The 22,307-nt window shown below is 47.0% G+C and overlaps 1 protein-coding gene across 1 annotated transcript in view; it reads left to right on the top strand.

Moving 5' to 3' along the window:
- scarf2 (scavenger receptor class F, member 2) overlaps positions 1 to 21,772 on the top strand; it is a 74,877-nt gene extending 53,105 nt beyond the window's left edge. The window contains 4 exon segments of the mRNA XM_078421883.1: positions 7,566 to 7,690; positions 16,371 to 16,523; positions 20,291 to 21,609; positions 21,611 to 21,772. Coding sequence (XP_078278009.1) covers positions 7,566 to 7,690; positions 16,371 to 16,523; positions 20,291 to 21,609; positions 21,611 to 21,640 — 1,627 coding nt within the window. The 3' untranslated portion in view covers positions 21,641 to 21,772.
- Positions 21,773 to 22,307: the final 535 nt, after the last annotated feature.

Raw genomic sequence — 22,307 nt, 5'->3', positions numbered from 1 at the left:
TATATATATATATATATGTACTGTATGTTTGTGTGTTTGTGTGTATACTACTGTGTGTATACACACATATATATATTTCATATAGAAAAGATTTTAAAAAGGGTTAATGTTACCAAAGAGAGTGGGGAATTAATAATGGAGAACTCCATTGGGTGTTCTAGTTCCTAGTTCATCAGTCACTGAAAGGAAGCATGCAGGTACAGCAGGCAGTGAAGAAAGCCAATGGAATGTTGGCCTTCATAGCAAGAGGAGTTGAGTATAGGAACAAAGAGGTCCTTCTGCAGTTGTACAGGGCCCTAGTGAGACCACACCCGGAGTACTGTGTGCAGCTTTGGTCTCCAAACTTGAGGAAGGACATTTTTGCTATTGAGGGAGTGCAGCGTAGATTCACGAGGTTAATGGCGGGACTGTCATACGTTGACTGAAGCGACTGGGCTTGTATTCGCTGGAATTTAGAAGGATGAGAGGGGGTATTGAATCATATAAGATTATTAAGGGATTGGACACGCTAGAGGCAGGAAGTATGTTCCCGATGTTGGGGGAGTCCCGAACCAGGGGCCACAGTTTAAGAATAAGGGTTAGGCCATTTGGAATGGAGATGACGAAAAACTTTTTCACTCAGAGTTGTGAAGCTGTGGAATTCTCTGCCTCAGAAGGCAGTGGAGGCCAATTCTCTGGATGCTTTCAAGAGAGAGTTAGATAGAGCTCTTAATGATAGCGGAGTCAAGGGATATGGGGAGAAGGCATGAACGGGGTACTGATTGTGCATGATCAGCCATGATCATGGTGAATGGTGGAGCTGGCTCGAAGGGCCGAATGGCCTACTCCTGCACCTATTGTCTATTGTCTATTGTCTATTAACTCGGGATAAAGGAGGAATTTGAAAAAAAATACTATCAGGTACAAGAACAAGGTTTAAAAGACATTTGGACAAGTACATGGATAGGAATGGTTTAAAGGGATATGGACCAAACGCGGGCAGGTAGGATTAGTGTAGCTGGGAAGTCTTTGTCGGCATGGACTAACTGGGCTGAAGGGCCTGTTTCTGTGTTGTATGACTCGATGGCCAGGACAGTAGTACTGTACAATTTATGAACCTTCAGGCTGACAAGTCCCAGAGACCTGATGGTCTACATCCACGAGTCTTAAAAGAAGTGGCCAATTGAGATAGTTAAAGTGGTCATGCGAAAGTGGGATAACATAGAACTGTGGTTGGCAGTCGGTGTGGACTCGGTGGGTTAAAGAGCCAGTTTCCCTGCTGAATCGCTAAAAAAAAGTCACCAAAATTCTCAGATTTAGATTCGGGGAAGTTTCTATTAGATTTGAAAACAGCAGATGTGAATTTTTTATTTAAGAGGGCAGGGGAACAGAAAGCAGAAAACAGTTGGCCAGTTAGCTGAGCATCTTTTATCGGAAAATGTTTGAAGAAAATACAAAATGAGGCACTTGTAAAAATCCAAAATGTTCTTGTAAATTCACCATGGTTTTGTGAAAGGAAAATCAATTTAAAAGAGTTCTTTGAAGAGGAAACACATGCCGTGAATAAAGGGGAACTGGTGACACACGAAACCGCAGATGTTGGAATCTAGATCAAAGCACAACGTGCTGGAGGAACTCAGTGGGTCAGGCAGCATCTGGGGAGGACAGACACAAAAAGCTGGAGTAACTCAGTGGGTCAGGCAGCTGCTCTGGAGAGAAGGAATGGGTGACGTTTCGGGTCGAGATCCTTCTTCAGACAAAATATACCTCAGATCTCCTCTAAACCATTTATTCCTTAAACTAAACCTAAGGTTGTTAGTTAGTAAGCGTGCACGTACAGCAGGCAGTGAAGAAAGTAAATGGCATGTTGGCCTACATAGCGAGAGGATTTGAGTTTAGGAGCAAGGAGGTCCTATTGCAGTTGTACAGGGCTCTGTTGAGACTGCACCTGGAGTATTGTGTGCAGTTTTGGTCTCCTAGTTTGAGGAAGGGCATTCCTGCCATGGAGGGAGTGCAGTGTAGGTTCACCAGGTTAATTCCCGGGATGGTGGGACTGACATAAGATGAAAGAATGGATCGACTGGGCTTGTATTCACTGGAATTTAGAAGGATGCGAGGGGATCTTATAGAAACATGTAAAATTATTAAAGGATTGGACAGGCTAGATGCAGGAAAAATGTTCCCAATATTGGGGGAGTCCAGAACCAGGGGTCACAGTTTAAGAATAAGGGGTAGGTCATTTAGGTTTGAGATGAGAAAAAACCTTCTCACCCAGAGAGTTGTGAATCTGTGGAATTCTCTGCCAGAGAAGGCAGTGGAGGCCAATTCACTGGATATATTCAAGAGAGAGTTGGATATAGCTCTTGGGGCTAATAGAATCAAGGGATATGAGGAGAAAGCAGGAACGGGGTACTGATTCTGCATGAAATGCCCTGATCATATTGAATGGTGGTATTGGCTCGAGGGGCCGAATGTCCTACTCCTGCACCTATTTTCTATGTTTCTATATTTTAGTGGTATCATAAAGTCATAAGAGCTAGGAACAGAATTAGGCCATTCGGCCCATCAAGTCTACTCCGCCATTTGATTATAGCCTATCTTTCCCTCCTAACCCATTTTCCTGCCTTCTCCCCATAACCTCCGACACCCATACCAATCAAGAATCTATCTAACTCTGCCTTAAAAATATCCATTGACGGCCTGCACAGCCTTCTGCGGCTAAGAATTCCACAGATTCACCACCCTATGACTAAAGAAATTCCTCCTCATCTCCTTCCTAAAGGAAGTCCTTTAATTCTGAGGCTATATCACCTAGTCTTAGACTCTGCCACTAGTGGAAACACCCTCTCCACATCCACTCTATCCAGGCCTATGGATGTGTATATTTGGGGAGCAGTGAATATTGACCGATAAACCGGCTTCACACTGTTCCAACTGCCCCCCCGAGGTGTAGCCTGCCCATTCCCTCCACAAATGTTGCCTGACCCGCTGAGTTCATCCAACACTTTGTGTTTTGAAGGGGAATGGGTAGATGTACTCTCCTGCGATCTCTGTAAGCCATGGGATAAGGTGCCATATCAGGGACTATTGGTGAAAGTAAAGGCTCACAGAGTCAGGGTTAAGAGTAGCAAGCACAGAAAAAACTACACAAAGTGCAGGAGTAACTCAATGGGTCAGGCAGCATCTCTGGAGAACATGGATAGCCAACTTTGTGTGACTGTACTCTTCTTCAGACTTGTGTCTGGCATGTATAGAAGGTTGGCTGGTTAACAAACAGTGAGCATTAAATGGGACTCATGTGGTTAGCAAGACCACATAACACATGGATGGTGCTGAGGCCAACACTCTTTGCAAGTTTTACAAGTGTCTTAGATGAAGCAATAAATGATTTGGTGGCTAAATTTGCTGTTGTCACTGAGCTATGAAGAGGGCTCACAAGGAAGCTGTAAAGAAATCAAGATAAATTGGATGTGTGGACGAGAATAATGTGGGGAAGTCGTCCGTCCATTTTGACAGCAAAAAGAAATGAACAAAGATAATTTTCTCCCCCAACATTTGCAATATAACGGAGGATAAAAGGCTGTTGACTAATGGGTCTGGATGGAACTGAAAAGCCTTTGAAATCGGTTCTGCTGAAGTTAATGAAGCTGAACTTCAGATGGACGGTGCAGCGTATATTGATGCACAGTGGCGCAGCAGGTAGACCCGCTGCATCACAGCACCAGAGACCAAGGTTCGATCCTGACCTCGGCTGCTTTCTGTTGGTGAGTGGGATTCTTCTGGGTGCTCTGGTTCCCAAAGACATGCGGGTTTTGTAGGTTAATTGGCCCTTGGTAAATTGCCCGAAGTGTGCAGGGAGTGAATGAGAAAGTGGGATAACTGGTGTGAATGGATGATGGATGGTCAGCATGGACGTGGTGGGTGGTCAGTTTACCCTCGTACCTCATCTGTGGGTGGGTGGTAGGGCCTGTTTCCATGCTGTTTATTACAGAAACATGGCTACAAGAGGACCAGGGCTGGGAACTGAATATTCAGGGGTACACAACCTATCGAAAAGACAGACAGGTGGGCAGAGGGGGTGGGGTTGCTCTGTTGGTGAGGAATGATATTCACTCCCTTGCAAGGGGTGACATAGAATCAGGAGATGTAGAATCAGTATGGATGGAAATGAGAAATTGTAAGGGTAAAAATACCCTAATGGGAGTTATCTACAGGCCCCCAAACAGTAGCCTCGACATAGGGTGCAAGTTGAATCAAGAGCTAAAATTGGCATGTCGAAAATGTAATGCTACGGTGGTTATGGGAGATTTCAACATGCAGGTAGACTGGGAAAATCAGGTTGGTACTGGACCCCAGGAAAGGAGTTTGCGGAATGCCTCTGAGATGGATTCTTAGAACAGCTTGTACTGGAGCCTACCAGGGAGAAGGCAATTCTGGATTTAGTGTTGAGTAATGAACCTGATTTGGTAAGGGAACTCAAGGTAAAAGAGCCATTAGGAGGCAGTGATCATAATATGATAAGTTTTAATCTTCAAATTGAGAGGGAGAAGGGAAAATCTGAAGTGTTAGTATTACAGTATAGCAAAGGGGATTACAGAGGCATGAGGCAGGAGCTGGCCAGATTTGACTGGAAGGAGACCCTAGCAGGGAAGACAGTGGAACAGCAATGGCAGGTATTCCTGGGAATAATGCAGAAGTTGCAGGATCAATTCATCCCAAAGAGGAGGAAAGATTCTAAGGGGAGTAAGAGGCACCCATGGCTGACAAGGGCAGTCAAGGACAGCATAAAAATAAAAGAGAATAAGTATAACATAGCAAAGAAGAGCGGGAAGCCAGAGGATTGGGACTCTTAAAGAGCAACAGAAGATAACTAAAAAGGCAATATGGGGAGAAAAGATGAGGTACGAGGGTAAACTAGCCAATAATATAAAGGAGGATAGTAAAAGCTTCTTTAGGTATGTGGAGGAAAAAAATAGTTAAGGCAAATGTGGGTCCCTTGAAGACAGAAGCAGGGGAATTTATTACGGGGAACAAGGAAATGGCAGACGAGTTGAACCGGTACTTTGGATCTGTCTTCACTAAGGAAGATACAAACAATCTCCCAGATGTTCTAGTGGTCAGAGATCCTAGGGCGATGGAGGAACTGAAGGAAATTCACATTAGGCAGGAAATGGTGTTGGGTAGACTGATGGGACTGAAGGCTGATAAATCCCCAGGGCCTGATGGTCTGCATCCCAGGGTACTTAAGGAGGTGGCTCTAGAAATCATGGACGCATTGGTGATCATTTTCCAATGTTCTATAGATTCAGGATCAGTTCCTGTGGATTGGAGGGTAGGTAATGTTATCCCACTTTTTAAGAAAGGAGGGAGAGAGAAAACAGGAAATTATAGACCAGTTAGTCTGACATCAGTGGTGGGGAAGATGCTGGAGTCAATTATAAAAGTCAAAATTGTGGAGCATTTGGATAGCAGTAACAGGATCGTTCCGAGTCAGCATGGATTTACGAAGGGGAATTCGTGCTTGACTAATCTGGAATTTTTTGAGGATGTAACTAGGAAAATGGACAGGGGAGAGCCGGTGGATGTAATGTACCTTGACTTTCAGAAAGCCTTCGACAAGTTCCCACATAGGAGATTAGTGTGCAAAATTACAGCATATGGTATTGGGGGTAGGGTATTGACATGGATAGAAAATTGGTTGTCATACAAAAAAGCAAAGAGTGGGGATAAATGGGTCCCTTTCAGAATGGCAGGCAGTGACTAGTGGGGTACCGCAAGGCTCGGTGCTGGGACCGCAGCTATTTACAATATACATTAATGATTTGGATGAAGGGATTAAAAGTAACATTGGCAAATTTGCAGATGACACAAAGCTGGGGGGCAGTGTGAACTGTGAGGAAGATGCTATGAGGTTGCAGGGTGACTTGGACAGGCTGTGTGAGTGGGCGGATGCATGGCAGATGCAGTTTAATGTGGATAAGTGTGAGGTTATCCACTTTGGTGGTAAGAATAGGAAGGCAGATTATTATCTGAATGGAGTCAAGTTAGGAAAAGGGGACGTACAACGAGATCTGGGTGTCCTAATGCATCAGTCACTGAAAGGAAGCATGCATATTTCTATATATATATTTCTATATATATATGTACTGTATGTTTGTGTGTGTACTACTGTGTGAATACATACATATATATATTTCATATAGAAAAGATTAAAAAAGGGGTTACTGTTACCAAAGAGAGTGGGGAATTAATAATGGAGAACTCCATTGGGTGTTATAGTTCCTAGTTGATCAGTCACTGAAAGGAAGCATGTAGGTACAGCAGGTAGTGAAGAAAGCCAATGGAATGTTGGCCTTCACAACAAGAGGAGTTGAGCATAGGAGCAAAGAGGTCCTTCTACAGTTGTACAGGGCCCTGGTGAGACCACACCTGGAGTACTGCGTGCAGTTTTGGTCTCCATATTTGAGGAAGGATATTCTTGCTATTGAGGGCGTGCAGCGTAGGTCGACTAGGTTAATTCCCGGAATGGCGGGACTGTCTTATGTTGAAAGACTGGAGCGACTAGGCTTATATACACTGGAATTTAGGATGAGAGGGGATCTTATTGAAACATATAAGATTATTAAGGGGTTGGACACGTTAGAGGCAGGAAACCTGTTCCCAATGTTGGGGGAGTCCAGAACCAGGGGCCACAATTTAAGAATAAGGGGTAGGCCATTTAGAACAGAGATGAGGAAAAACTTTTTCAGTCAGAGAGTTGTAAATCTGTGGAATTCTCTGCCTCAGAAGGCAGTGGAGGCTAGTTCTCTGAATGCTTTCAAGAGAGAGCTAGATAGAGCTCTTAAGGATAGCGAAATCAGGGGGAATGGGGAGAAGGCAGGAACGGGGTACTGATTGAGAATGATCAGCCATGACCACATTGAATGGTGGTGCTGGCTCGAAGGGCCTACTGCTGCACCTATTGTCTATTGTCTGTTGTCTATTGTATCTGTCTAGGTTCAAGAGTCAGGAGAGTCAAGAGTGTTTTGGTGTCACATGTCCTGAAACGGATGAAATCTAGGTTTAGGTGCAGCAGGAGAAAAGACCTAAAACTAAAATTAAAAAGTAAACCTAAAAATTTTAAACTATTCTTCGGCGACGTTTGCAGTACCAGCCAGTAGCAGAATAAATCTCTGGGCACAGACCTATGGATGTTATTAATGACACTATTGCAATGGTTTGGAAACATTTACACAGGTACATGGATAGGATCGGATGATTGAGATATGGGCCAAACGCAGGCAGGTGGGACAAGTGTAGATGGGGCATGTTGGTCAGCGTGGGCATGTTGGGCCAAAGAGTCTATTACAATGCAGTATGACTCGATGACGAGATGGGTGACTTTTGGAAGTGCTGCCGAGAAGATTCGTTTCCGTGGTCGGGGCGGGTATGTTGGGTGGGAAGGGCCTGTTTCCACACTCTATGACTCTATGGGCAGTATTAGCGGCTGGACAGTGCACAGTGCACTGGAACACCGGAGATGGAGCTTTAAGAGATTCGCAGAGTGGGTGAGTCATTAACTAACACTGTGCTTTACCCCATTCCAGTACCAACCAGGACATCACTGTCAGAGGCAAGCAGGCAAGGAGGCGTCTACGTGGCACCATTAGTCAGATCAGCACCAAGCTGCCGAGAATCCCCATTAAACGGCAGAAATTCCCCAAGGTTGTAGGTGAGTGTTTTGTTTGCAAACACAATGACGTTTAGTTTACACAAATGTACATTTCATTCAGGAGCGCTGGTGGATCTGTGGAATGAGCTGCCGGAGGAGGTGGTTGAAGTGAGTGCAATAACAATGTTTAAAAGACATTTCAATAAGTACGTGGACAAGAAAGGTTTAGAAGGAGAGACAGAAAATGCTGGAGTAACTCAGCTGGTCACGCAGGTCTGAACTTTACATTAGACTTGTGACTTTAGAGATATAGTGTGGAAGCAGGCCCTCTGGCCCACCGAGTCATCAGTGACCAGGGATCACCCTGGACTATCAAGCTAACACTCTCTTACACGCTAGCAACAATTTATAATATTATCAAAACAAATTAACCTACAAAGTTGGACGCCTTTGGAGCGTGGGAGGAAACCGGAGCACCCGGAGGAAACTCACGTGGTCACAGGGAGAATGTACAAACTCCGTACAGACAGCACCCGTAGTCAAGATCAAACCAGGGTCTCTGGCGCTGTGAGGAAACAACTCTACCACTGCACTGCCATGCCGCCTGGAGAAAATGGATAGGTGCGTTTCAGGTCAAGATCCTTCTTCAGACCTGAAACGTCACCTATCCATTTTCTCAAAAGAGAGAGAGAGAGAGAGAGAGAGATGCTCCCTGCCCTGTCGAGTTAGTCCAGCATTTTGTGTCTACTAAGGTTTAGTGGGACACGGGCCACATGCGGGCAAATGGGACCAGCTTAGATGGGGCAATCTTGGATGGCATGGATGAGTGGGGCCTGTGTGACTCTATCTGCCCTCATGTCTCTATTTTTTGATCATGCTCGGTAATTTGAACATGCCACTGGTTTTGGTGGACATAATACGTACAAATTGTTTTTGTGTTCGAGTTTACTCCAGCGTGAATATCATGCTAATGTACGGCACTGAATTGAGGTCATGAATGGGCCAATTAATGAACATGCCAGAGATCAGATTTACATCATGTTCACTTTCCATTGGTTCCAATTTTAAAGCAGCCTGTTTTCAGTTCCTTAACCCAGGGTTATTTTATTGGAAACTGCTGTGTTAAATATTTAAAATCTAAACTCTCCCAGGAACCAAATGGAAAGTAAACATTCTTGCAGTTTTGTTTAAATATACAAAGCTGCAAGTTATGCAAATCAAACTCACCCTTGGGAAAAATTGAAGTAGATGTCAAGTCATGGTATCTATATGCTAAAACTCTCGTTTGTTTGTTTGTTTGTTCCTGGACTACAGCCAAAATGGTACACGATAGCGCGACAATATTAGGCCCACCTTGCTCACCGTCGTCCCTTTGGTGCTAATGGAAGAAGTTTCATTGAAATCTGTGTTATATTTTTTAAGTTATTCACATTTTAATGTTTAAATCTATCTCTTAGGGAGGGAGGGAGGAAGGTGGAGGGAGGGGGGAGGGAGGGAAGATGGAGGATAAGGGGGGTTGAGGAGGATGGAGTGGGGGGAGGGGAAGGGGGAGGTGGAAGGTGGGAGGGGGAGTGGTGGTGGAGGGAACGGGGTCAAGCAGCATAATGTCGTAAGGAATAGGAGTAGAATTAGGCCACTCTGCCCATCAGGTCCATTCCGCCATTCAATCATGACTGATCTATCTCTCCCTCCTAACCCCATTCTCCTGCCATCTCCCCATAACCACTGACACCTGTACTAATCAAGTATCCGTGAACGGAGAAAGAAACGATCGAAACTTCAAGTTGAGACCCTTCAACAGGACATCCCAATATTGAAAGTCTGAAGAGGGGCTCCGACCTGAAACGTCACTTATCCATGTTCTCCAGAGATGCTTCCTGAGCCGCTGAGTTACTGCAGCACTTTGTGTCTATCTTTTGTCCCAGTGCAGTCTTGACCCGAATCATCAAGAATTCCTTTCCCCCTCCAACAGATGCTCTTTGACCCAACTAGTTCCTCCAGCATTTCCCTCTCCCTCTCCATCCCTCCCCCATTCTCGTCGCCCTGCTAGTTTCATTGCTGGTATCCTTTCATTATCACCTCTTCCACAGCCAACAATGGACCATTGTGGGCTCCACCTTTCCTGATTTGTTCTGATTTGTTCTGTTACTTTTCATACCTCTAGTTTCCCTCTCCCCGGCTCTCAGTCTGAAGGAGGGCTTCGACCCGAAACGTCACCTATTCCTTTTCTCCAGAGAAGGGCGGCACGGTAGCGCAGCGGTAGAGTTGCTGCTTTACAGCGAATGCAGCGCCGGAGACTCAGGTTCGATCCTGACTACGGGTGCTGCACTGTAAGGAGTTTGTACGTTCTCCCCGTGACCTGCGTGAGTTTTCTCCGAGATCTTCGGTTTCCTCCCACACTCCAAAGACGTACAGGTATGTAGGTTAATTGGCTGGGTAAATGTAAAAATTGTCCCTAGTGGGTGTAGGATAGTGTTAATGTACGGGGATCGCTGGGCGGCACGGACTTGGAGGGCCGAAAAGGCCTGTTTCCGGCTGTATGTATATGATATGATGATATGATATGATGCCGCCTGACTCGCTGAGTTACTCCAGCTTTTTGTGTCTATCTTTGGTGTAAACCAGCATCTGCAGTTCCTTCCTAGACATTTCGTCTCCTCCACCAGTTTGTTTTTTGCTCCAGATTTTAGCCTCTCTTGCACCTCTCAGGAACATTGTATAGTCTTCCTACTTTCAATGCTACTTCCAAGTGTGATTAAATGTGGAGAAGCATTGATTGATCATCTGAGGGAGGACTGTCAGGGATAATCAGGAGGAGATTCTTGCCGATGTAGGACCTGATGTTTTGGGGCTTTTGAAACATTTAATAGATGCTTTTATTTTCCTATTAATCATTTTATGTGACAGCTTATTACTCTGACAGTTGCAGATTGGCCAGGCACAACTGAGAACAAGAAGCACTGAGATTTCTTTCACGTTTTATAAATGAGGTTGGAGACAGTATCAATTGAAATATTTATTTCTGTGGATAGAAAGCAGAACCACAATGTGTTTGCAATTGTATCCCGGAGAAACTGGAGCCAGCGAGTGATGTGCGGATTGTGTGTTAAAATAAGCTGGGCTGCATTCCATGAAGCTCACAGAAAGCAAAACACAACGGTGTGTTATTTGTCACAGTTCCATCAACAATTACTGGTGATCAACAATTCAATTGGTCTATTTTTAAGAGTCAAGAGTTGTTAATTGTTATATGTGCCGACACCGAAACAACGAAACATGCGAATTACAGGCCCATTAAATGCAATAGCACACAGATAAATATATAATAACCAATAATACAATAAATTAATAACAGTAATATTCGGTTACTGAAGTCCGTGGTGCAACCAGAGACACTGTCCATAGAAGGTCATAGTTGCTGAGGTAGTGGTTAGTGTTGTGCAGCGTTCAAGATTTTAGGGTGGCCGCGGTGGCGCAGCGGTACAGTTGCTGCCTTACAGCGCTTGCAGCACCGGAGACCCGGGTTCGATCCCGACTACAGGTGCTGTCTGTACGGGGTTTGTTCGTTGTCCCCTCTGACCAGCGTAGGGTTTTCTCTGTGGTCTTTGGTTTCCTCCCACACTCCAAAGACGTACAGGTCTGTCAGTTAATTGGCTTGGTGTATGTGTAACGAATCGTCCCTAGTGTGTGTAAGGTAGTGTTAATGTGCGGGGATCACTAGTCAGTGCGGACTCGGTGGGCCGAAGGGCCTGTTTCCGTGCTGTACTTCAAAAACTAAAAAAACTAAAACTAAAGAGCCTGATGGTTGTTGGGAAGAAGCTGTTCCTGAACCTGGTGGTCATGGTTTTCAGGATCCTGTACCTTCTTCCTGATGGCAGCAGTGAGACCAGTGTGGTGTGGGTCTCTGATGATGTTGGCTGGATTGTTGAGGCAGCACCTCTTCTAGATCCCTTCCACGGAGGGGAGGTCAGTACCTATGATGGACCGGGCAGTGTCCACCACTCTGTGTCATCTCCTTCATTCCTGAGCTTTCGAGTGCCGCACCAGGCACTGATGCAACCAGTCAGACTGTCTCTCCACTGCATACCTTTAGAGCCTCGATAGGGTATTCTGTGACAATCTCCTCAATCTTCTGGGCGTGTATACAAATATTGAAGCATTGGATTGTTATAGCACAATTCAAGGCCATTCAGCCCTTCAAGCTAGTATCAGTTTCTAGTTAGGCAGTTCCATCCATCCCATTCCCTTGCTTTCTCCCCATAATCATGTAAAATAATCTTTCTTGACTGCTTATCCAATTCCCTTTCTAAAAGCCATGAAAAATTATATTTCTATCATCCCTCTTGGCAGTGGATTCTCGACAACAACTCTGTAGCAAGACTGTGGTTCTGACCTCCCATCTACCTCATTGGAGAACTTTGAACTGTCTTTAATCAGACTTTACTGGACTTTATCTTCCACTAAACATTATTCCCTTTTTCCTGGATCTGTGCACTGTGGAAGGCTTAGACAATAGACAATAGACAATAGACAATAGGTGCAGGAGTAGGCCATTCAGCCCTTCGAGCCAGCACCGCCATTCAATGCGATCATGGCTGATCACTCTCAATCAGTATCCCGTTCCTGCCTTCTCCCCATACCCCCTCACTCCGCTATCCTTAAGAGCTCTATCCAGCTCTCTCTTGAAAGCATCCAACGAACTGGCCTCCACTGCCTTCTGAGGCAGAGAATTCCACACCTTCACCACTCTCTGACTGAAAAAGTTCTTCCTCATCTCCGTTCTAAATGGCCTACCTCTTATTCTTAAACTGTGGCCCCTTGTTCTGGACTCCCCCAACATTGGGAACATGTTTCCTGCCTCTAATGTGTCCAATCCCCTAATTATCTTATATGTTTCAATAAGATCCCCCCTCATCCTTCTAAATTCCAGTGTATACAAGCCTAATTGCTCCAGCCTTTCAACATACGACAGTCCCGCCATTCCGGGAATTAACCTAGTGAACCTACGCTGCACGCCCTCAATAGCAAGAATATCCTTCCTCAAATTTGGAGACCAAAACTGCACACAGTACTCCAGGTGCGGTCTCACCAGGGCCCGGTACAACTGTAGAAGGACCTCTTTGCTCCTATACTCAACTCCTCTTGTTATGAAGGCCAACATTCCATTGGCTTTCTTCACTGCCTGCTGTACCTGCATGCTTCCTTTCATGCACTAGGACACCCAGATCTCGTTGAACATCCCCTCTTCCTAACTTGACACCATTCAGATAATAATCTGCCTTTCTATTCTTACTTCCAAAGTGAATAACCTCACACTTATCTACATTAAACTGCATCTGCCATGTATCCGCCCACTCACACAACCTGTCCAAGTCACCCTGCAGCTGGCTCGAAGGCTTGATTGTAATCTTTGTGTTGTCTTTTTGTTGACGGGATAGCGTGCAACAAAATGGTTTTCGCTGTACCTCGGTACAGGCGACAACAATAAACGAAACTAAATAAACTAAAGTAAACATAATTAACCCAGTAAATGGTCATCAGCAAACAAGATACCAATCATTGTGCTCACTTGAACTGAGTGATGACTTTATTGCTGTGTCTGGTCCATCGTTTCTTCCTGGATTCGAGGGAATTAGCTACAAGGAGAGATTGGACAAATGTGGATTGCTTTCTCTAGAATGCTGGAATTTGAGGGGCTACCTGGTAGAACTGTGTCAAGTTATGAGAGGCATAGGTAGGGTAGACATTCAGAACATAGGGGTGGCATGGTGGCGTAGCGGTAGAGCTACTGCCTTACAGCGCCAGAGACCCAGGTTCGATCCCGACTACGGATGCTGTCTGAACGGAGTTTGTACTTTCGCCCCGTGACCTGCGTGGATTTTCTCCGAGATCTTTGGTTTCGTCTCACACTCCAAAGGTGCGGCACGGTGGCGCAGCGGTAGAGTTGCTGCCTTACAGCGAATGCAGCGCCTGAGACTCAGGTTCGATCCTGACTACGGGCGCCGTCTGTACGGAGTTTGTACGTTCTCACCGTGACCTGCGTGGGTTTTTCTCCGAGATCTTCGGTTTCCTCCCACACTCCAAAGACGTACAGGTATGTAGGTTAATTGACTGGGTAAATGTAAAAATTGTCCCTAGTGTGTGTAGGATAGTGTTAATGTGCGGGGATCGCTGGGCGGCGCGGACTCGGTGGGCCGAATGGCCTGTTTCCGCGCTGTATCTCTAAATCTAAAAAAAAAAAATCATACAGGTTTGTAGGTTAATTGGCTTGGTATAAATTTAATTTGTCCCTAGTGTGTGCAGGATAGTGTTAGTGTGCTGGGATGGCTGGTAGGTGTGGACTCGGTGGGCTGAAGGGGCAGGTTCCACGTAGGTATCTCTGAACTAAACTAAACTGAACCTTTTTCCCCCAAGGTGTAAATGTCAAAGCTGGAAGGCGTAGTCTTAAGGTGAGAGGGTCAAAGTTTAAAGACGTGCAGGGCAAGATTTCTTTATGCAGAGGGTGGTGAATGCCTGGAACGTGCTGCCATGGGTGGCGGCAGATACGATAGTGGCGTTTAAGATGCTTTTAGATAGGCACATTTTAGATTAGTTTATCTTCACATCATGTTCAACATGGACCTTGTGTCCCTGTCCCTGTCCTATGTCCTATTCTATGTTCATTGGTACTTGTGGGTTGCATTCAACACTGAACTTTGAAATTCACCTTTTGGTTTTAGTCTGACATTATGGGCTGTTAGTGTGCTATAATTTTCCATGAAGAAACAAGGAACCGAAGATGCTGGTTTAAAAAGAAACCCCAAAGTGCTGGAGTAACTCAGCGGGTCAGGGAGCATCTCTGGAGAACCAGGATAGGTGGCATTTCCGGTCGGGACCTTTCTTCTTCTGAAGGCTCTCAACCCAAAACATCTCCTATCCATGTCCTCCAAAGACGCAGCCTGACCCTCTGAGTTACTCCAGCACTTTATGTATGTAATTGTCCATGTTCAATGTCCTGTTAGCAGCTCCAAAGCACCTGTTAATCTCTCTGCTCACGGAGAAACAAGGTTGGATTTTGTCTTGGCTTCCTGGCAGCTTGCCTGAAACATTATTTTTTTCCCCTGCATCCCTAGTCCTGTATGTTATAGGGAGGTAGATGGGGAAGCAATGATTAGCAGATCCACCATAATCACCGGCAGCTAGTGCAGCAGCTAATGAAAGAACCCACATCAGAGCTGGGCGCCACACAAACGCCAGAGGCTGAGAATTCTTCACATGTTCCTGACGCATCGCCATGGTGTCACATCCGTGTTAGTAAACGGCTCAGTTAGCATCCCCCCGACTTCACAATGCAAAACGCCTTTCAGTTTCTCAGCATGAAGATGGCAGAGAGTGCTTGAGGCAACATAGGGACAAGGTTGGGGGGGGAAAGAGGGGGGATTTCTTTCTAAGCAGGAAGCTGTGCCACAGAGACAGAGTTTTCGGCTGTTTTACGTGAAGGAGAGTTCAGTAAACATGGCGTTGAAGGCAGTTTGTGTCTGGTTTCATCACGGCCTGGTTCTGCAATGCGAGTGCCCAGGGACAAAGGAGGCTACAGGTTGGGCGGCACGGTGGTGCAGCGGTAGAGTTGCTGCCTTACAGCGCAAGAGAGCCGGGTTCAATCCTGACTACGGGTGCAGCCTGTGCGGAGTTTGTACGCTCTCCCTGTGATGGCTTGGGTTTCCTCCGGATGCTCCGGTTTCCTCCCATGCTGCAGACATTCAGGTCTGTAGGTTAATTGCCGTCAGTTAAATTGTAAATTGTTCGTAGTGTGTAGGATAGTATTAGTGTAAGGGGGTGATCGTGTGCAGACTCGGTGGACCGAAGGGCCTATCTGCGTGCTGTATCTTTGAAGTCTAAGAGTGTGGTTGACACTGGCCAGTCCAACACAGGTACTGACCTCCCCACTATTGAAGGGATCCATAAGGAACTGCAGCCTCCACATGCCAGCCATTACCATCGGAGACCCACACCACCCGGGCCACACACTCATATCACTCCTGCTATTGGGAAGAAGGTACAGGAGCCTGGAAACCATGACTCCAGGTTCAAGAACAACTTCATCCCAACAATCATCAGGCTGGCTGACATTTTACAATTTCGTTGTACATGGCTCATGTTACAATGACAATAAAGGAACTATTCCTATTCCTACTATTCCTCTTGAAAACTACACTACACTACTCTTAGCTGAGGACTGTCTTTGGTTGGGCTAAAGACTTAGGGTTCTATTTTGGACTAATTTTGTGATTATTAACTCATTGACTTTTTGATTGTTATATATGATCTATGTGTATTGCATTTACGAGCCTGTTATGCTGCTGTAAGTCAGAATTGCATTATTATCCTGGTGTTGGTACACCTGACAATTAAACACTCACGAACTCAGGAGTAATCATCCTGACAGACCAGTCAAGGATAAATCAAAATGAATACTTAGGATGGAGGTGGAGACGGGTGTGGGGGAGCGAGAGGTGAGGGACTGGAGTGGTTCTGTGCCTGAGACAGTACTGGTAGAGTCAGTCTGAAGAAGGGTCTCGACCCGAAACGTCACCCATTCTTTCTCTCTCGAGATGCTGCCTGTCCCGCTGAGTTACTCCGGCATTTTGTGTCTACCCTGGTAGAGTCACGTCATTGAATGGTGAGCAGGTGATGTGGGCTCCAGGCACTTTGTTGGACCGGGTTCGCCATTCTCATTGCTGGTCTTGTGATGTCTTTACAGTGGCTCATCACGACATGGAAAACACTCTAAACTGCAGCTTCATTGAGCCGCCCTCCATGATGGATCAGCCTTCCCCCTCTTGGTCCTCCCACGGCTCCTTCTCTTCATTCGACACAGCAGACGATGGCCCCGTGTACTGTGTGCCTCACGAGGGTGAGTACAACGGTGTGCATGTAAGTGTGTGTTTGTGTGTGAATGTGACATTGTGTGTGTGAGTGTAAGTGGGAGTGTGTGTGTGTTTGAGTGTATGTGTGAATGGGACTGTGTGTGTTTGAGTGTGTGTGTGAGTAAGTGGGAGTGTGTGTGTATGCATGAGTGTCAAGTCAAGTCAATTTTATTTGTATAGCACATTTAAAAACAACCCACGTTGACCAAAGTGCTGTACATCTGTTTAGGTACTAAGGAAAAAATGAAACGTACAGTAGCACGCAAACATAACAGCACATACAAAACAGTTCACAGCGCCTCCTCAATGGGCCTCAAACGCTAGGGAGTAGAAATAGGTTTTGAGCCTGGACTTAAAGGAGTCGATGGAGCGGGCAGTTCTGATGGGGAGAGGGATGCTGTTCCACAGTCTAGGAGCTGCAACCACAAAAGCGCGGTCACCCCTGAGCTTAAGCCTAGACCGCGGGATAGTGAGTAGCCCCAAGTCGGCCGACCTGAGGGACCTGGAGTTAGAGAGGTGGGTTAGAAGATTTTTGATGTAGGGGAGGGAATGTCCATTTAGGGCTTTATATGTGAATAGGAGGAGCTTGAAGTTGATTCTGTACCGTACAGGGAGCCAGTGGAGAGAGACCAGAATCGGGGTGATGTGGTCCCTTTTACGGGTACCCGTCAGGAGTCTCGCTGCGGCATTTTGGACCAGTTGCAGGCGGGACAGGGATGATTGGCTGATCCCAGTGTATAGGGAGTTGCAGTAGTCTAGGCGGGAGGAAATGAAAGCGTGAATGATTTTTTCAGTGTCGTCGAATTGGAGGAAAGGTTTGATTTTAGCTATGGTACGAAGTTGGAAGAAGCTGGCTTTTACCACAGCGTTGACTTGCTTGTGTGTGAGTGTGTGAGTATATGTGCAAGTGTGAGTGAATGACCGTTGTATATGTGAGTGTGCATGTGTGCATGCATATGTATGTACGTCTGAGTGTGTGTGAAAGTGAGTATCTGTGTGTGTGTTTGTGTGTGTGTATGCATGTATGTGACTACACAACCCGATTAAAGGTGCCTTTCTCCTTGGCTAACCGTTTATGCGCTTAAATTAAATAGCTGTGGTCGACTGCTGAATGAAGGAGAATCTTTATTACTCAGCACAGAGAACAGGGAGACATATTTACCTCCTCTTTCCCCGTCCCACTGGGTTTACATTTCAATACTCTACTTCTCTTTTGTCTCCTTTTCACTTCCAGCCTTTGTCACCTACTCCACCCATCTGCCGATTAACTCCCCCTCACCTGTATCCACCTATCACTCGGCAGGCTTTGTCCCAGCCCCACCGCTCTTTCCAGCTTTCACCCCCCCTTGTCCATCACAGTAGAAGGGTCCTGACCTGAAACATCGCCTGTTCATTCCCTCCACAGATGCTGCCTGACCCACTGAGTTTCTCCAGCACTTTGTTTTTTTATATGGAATGAGCTGCTAGAGGCAGATAAAATATCAGCATTTAAAAGGCATTTGGACAATGTTTTTTTCTTAACTGAAGCCAATTAACCTACAAACCTGTAGGTCTTTGGAGCATGGGAGGAAACCGGAGCACCCGGAGAAAACCCATACGGTCACGGAGAGAACGTACAAACTCCGTACAGACAGCACCTGTAGTCAGGATCGAACCAGGGTCTCTGGCGCCGTAAGGCAGCATCTAACTCCACCCCTGCACCACCGTGCAGGGGCGATGGGGAGTAGATGGGAGACTGGGGTTGAGAGGCAGAGATAGACCAGCCATGGTTGAATGGCGGAGTAGACATTCGATAGGCCGAAGGTAGATGCAAAATGCTGGAGTAACTCAGCGGGACAGGCAGCATCTCTGGAGAGAAGGAAGAAAACCCATTCCTTCTCTCGAGAGATGCTTCCTGTCCCGCTGAGTTACTACAGCATTTTGTGTCGACCTATGATTTAAACCAGGAACTGCAGTTCCTTCCCACGCATTCAAAGGGGACAATGGCCTAATTCTGCTCCTATGACTAATGATAGAAGCGTAGAAAATAGGTGCAGGAGGGGGGCATTCGGCCCTTCGAGCCAGCACCGCCATTCAATGTGTTCATGGCTGATCATCCACAATCAATAACCTGTGCCCAACTTCTCCCCATATAGTGTAGGAAAATAACTGCAGATGCCGGTACAAATCGAAGGTGTTTTCAAAATGCTGGAGTAACTCAGCGGGTCAGGCAGCATCTAGGAGAGAGGGAATTGGGTGACGTTTCGGGTCGAGACCCTTCTTCAGTCTGACCCGAAACATCACCCATTCCCTGTCTCCCCATGTTGTGATCGTGTGAAGACGTGGGTGATTCTCGGTGTGGCCACTCTGAGGTTATCCACTTTGGTGGTAAGAGTAGGAAGGCAGATTATTATCTGAATGGTGTCACGTTAGGAAAGGGGGACGTACAACGAGTTCTGGGTGTCCTAGTGCATCAGTCAGGGGGTATAGGGAGGAGGCAGGGACGAGGTACTGATTGAGAATGATCAGCCATGATCACATTGAATGGCGGTGCTGGCTCGAAGGGCCGAATGGCCTACTCCTGCACCTATTGTCTATTGTCTATTGTCTATTATCTATTGTCTAGTGTCTATTGTCTATTGTCTAGTGTCTATTGTCTATTGTCTAGTGTCTAGTGTCTATTATCTATTGTCTAGTGTCTATTGTCTATTGTCTAGTGTCTATTGTCTAGTGTCTATTGTCTAGTGTCTATTGTCTATTGTCTAGTGTCTATTGTCTAGTGTCTATTATCTATTGTCTAGTGTCTATTGTCTATTGTCTAGTGTCTATTGTCTATTGTCTAGTGTCTATTGTCTAGTGTCTAGTGTCTATTGTCTAGTGTCTATTATCTAGTGTCTATTATCTATTGTCTAGTGTCTAGTGTCTAGTGTCTATTATCTATTGTCTAGTGTCTATTGTCTAGTGTCTATTGTCTAGTGTCTAGTGTCTATTATCTAGTGTATATTATCTATTGTCTAGTGTCTAGTGTCTATTGTCTAGTGTCTATTGTCTAGTGTCTATTGTCTAGTGTCTATTGTCTAGTGTCTAGTGTCTATTGTCTAGTGTCTATTGTCTAGTGTCTAGTGTCTATTGTCTAGTGTCTAGTGTCTAGTGTCTATTGTCTATTGTCTAGTGTCTAGTGTCTATTATCTAGTGTCTATTATCTATTGTCTAGTGTCTAGTGTCTATTGTCTATTGTCTAGTGTCTATTGTCTATTGTCTAGTGTCTATTGTCTAGTGTCTATTGTCTATTGTCTAGTGTCTATTGTCTAGTGTCTAGTGTCTAGTGTCTATTGTCTAGTGTCTAGTGTCTATTGTCTAGTGTCTATTGTCTAGTGTCTATTGTCTAGTGTCTAGTGTCTATTGTCTAGTGTCTAGTGTCTATTGTCTAGTGTCTATTGTCTAGTGTCTATTGTCTAGTGTCTATTGTCTAGTGTCTAGTGTCTAGTGTCTATTGTCTAGTGTCTAGTGTCTATTGTCTAGTGTCTATTGTCTAGTGTCTATTGTCTAGTGTCTAGTGTCTAGTGTCTGTTGTCTAGTGTCTAGTGTCTATTGTCTATTGTCTAGTGTCTATTGTCTAGTGTCTATTGTCTATTGTCTAGTGTCTATTGTCTAGTGTCTATTGTCTATTGTCTAGTGTCTATTGTCTAGTGTCTATTGTCTAGTGTCTATTGTCTATTGTCTATTGTCTAGTGTCTATTGTCTATTGACATGAAGCTTTGCCCCCCTGTTTCAGAGAGCATGGTGGAGATGGGCGTGCGTGAGAAGGTGACGGCCATGGAGAGGGCGATCGGCGAGGACGACGCCGGGGAGTACACGTGTTTGAAGGGTGACCCCGGCGACATGCTGCTGCTGAAGCTGTCGGACAGCGAGGCGTCCAGCGACGGCTCCAGCGCCGGTTCCACCAGCGGCGCGGTGTACGCCAAGGTGGCCCGGCTGTCCAAGCAGTCCAAGGACAGCGACATCAGCACCAACACCAACACCACCGGCGGCGGCAGCGGCAGCGGCAAGCAGCCGTCCCCCGAGCGCACCAAGCCTCCCCCGCCCGACCCCGCCACCAAGCCCAAGCTGTCGTGGATCCACGGCAAGTTCAGCCCGCGGTCCCCGTCCCTGGACAAGGGGGCCGAGGTGCAGCCCGAAGGCAGGAGGGGGAACCCGAGCGAGTGCGGCCGTCCGGAGGACAAGAGGAGGGAGACGGCGGAGGTGAGGCTGAGAGGCAAGGACCGGCCCCCCGGGGAGCAGGAGCCTGGCAACAGCGGCAGCGGCAGCAGCAGCAGCAGCAAGGTCCAGCAGAGGAGCAGGGGCAGCCCACAGCAGCAGCAGCAGCAGCTTCCCAGCCTCAACGGCGGCGTGCAGAGCCCGTCCCGGAGAGGAGGACCCCCTCCGCCCCCTCTCCCCGGCGACAAGAAGCCCGGCGAGGGGAGAGAGTGTCCGCGGGCCAAGGGGCGGCCGGAGGTGGTTCACCCACACCTGTCCCCAGAGGCGGTCACCATGTTGGCGGCTCAGCTCAAGGTGAAGACCCAGAGCCTGAACAAGGTGGAGGGCAGCAGCATCATCATCAGCAGCAGCAGCAGCAGCAACGCCAGGCAGAACGGGCTGAGCCCGACCCAGCAGCACCAACACCACCAGCAGCACCAGCAGCACCAGCAGCACCAACACCACCAGCAGCCCCAGCAGCAACAACACCAGCAGCAACAACACCAGCACCAGCAACAACACCAGCAGCGGGAGAAGCCCACGCCACCGCAGAAAGCCAAGCGCTCCTTCGGTGCCAACAGCCCGCGGGCGGTCATCCCCACCACCAGCAACCTCCAGAAGATGCTCAGCCCGCCGGCGGATGGGCGGCAGCAGCCGGCAGTGGGTGGCAGTGCCAGCCTGTCTGCCCTGGACCGCTGCAGCTTCCCCGAGAGGCTCGGCGTCAACTGCTCCGGCCGTCCCCAGCAGGAGAGGGCGGGCGAGCAGACGCCCAGACGGACGCCCATTCAAAAGCCCCCCAGGAAACGGGGCAAGGACTCCAACACGCTGGAGCCCCACGTCAAGTCTCCCGCCCCGTCCCCCCCCAGAACTGGCCGTCAGGGAGTCGTAACCGGCCGACGGTGTCAAAGCGGGGCTTACACCCCACCCACCCCCTCAGCGTCAACCCGAGGAGCTGTGAACAGCGGCGGTCCAAGCGAGAGTGAAAGCTGAATGACTGAACTTCTAATATATGTACCTGAATGTGTCTTCCCCTTAGTCCCCCCCCCCTCCCCCTCCCTCCCCCTCCCACCCACCCTGAATGAAGGTCGAACGTTGACCAAAGGTGCCAAAGAGAATGAAATGACACTGACAAAAAGATGAGCAAAGAATCTTTCCCATGAACCCATTGGCGACTGTTGATCAGCAATGGTACAGTAAGATGCTTTTTTTGTTTTCTTTAGAGCTAGTCTTCCTTCCTCTGGACGACTTTTTGTGACATTATATACGTCTGTCAGTTTTGCATTAGTGAAGCTTTGTCCCCCCCAAAGGAGCGCGTCAACTCCTTCTGTTATTTTATTCAGTGTCGGCTTTTGTATTTTACTCTTTCCACGGTTCTCCAGTGACCAAAACAAAATGGATGGTTTAAAGGTCCAAGCCCGGGAGGTAAAAGCCTGCGTTGATTGGGGCCTAGAGTGCTGGAGTAACTCGGCGGGTCAGGCAGCATCTCTGGAGGACGTGGACAGGTGACCCTCCAGACCCATTGAGTTCCTCCAGCACTTCGCGTTACACTCAAGACT

This window comes from Rhinoraja longicauda, chromosome 25, assembly GCF_053455715.1.
Source record: "Rhinoraja longicauda isolate Sanriku21f chromosome 25, sRhiLon1.1, whole genome shotgun sequence".
NCBI lineage: Eukaryota > Metazoa > Chordata > Chondrichthyes > Rajiformes > Arhynchobatidae > Rhinoraja > Rhinoraja longicauda.
The sequence above is the reverse complement of the archived record's forward strand: the minus strand, read 5'-3'. Positions and strand labels throughout refer to the sequence as shown.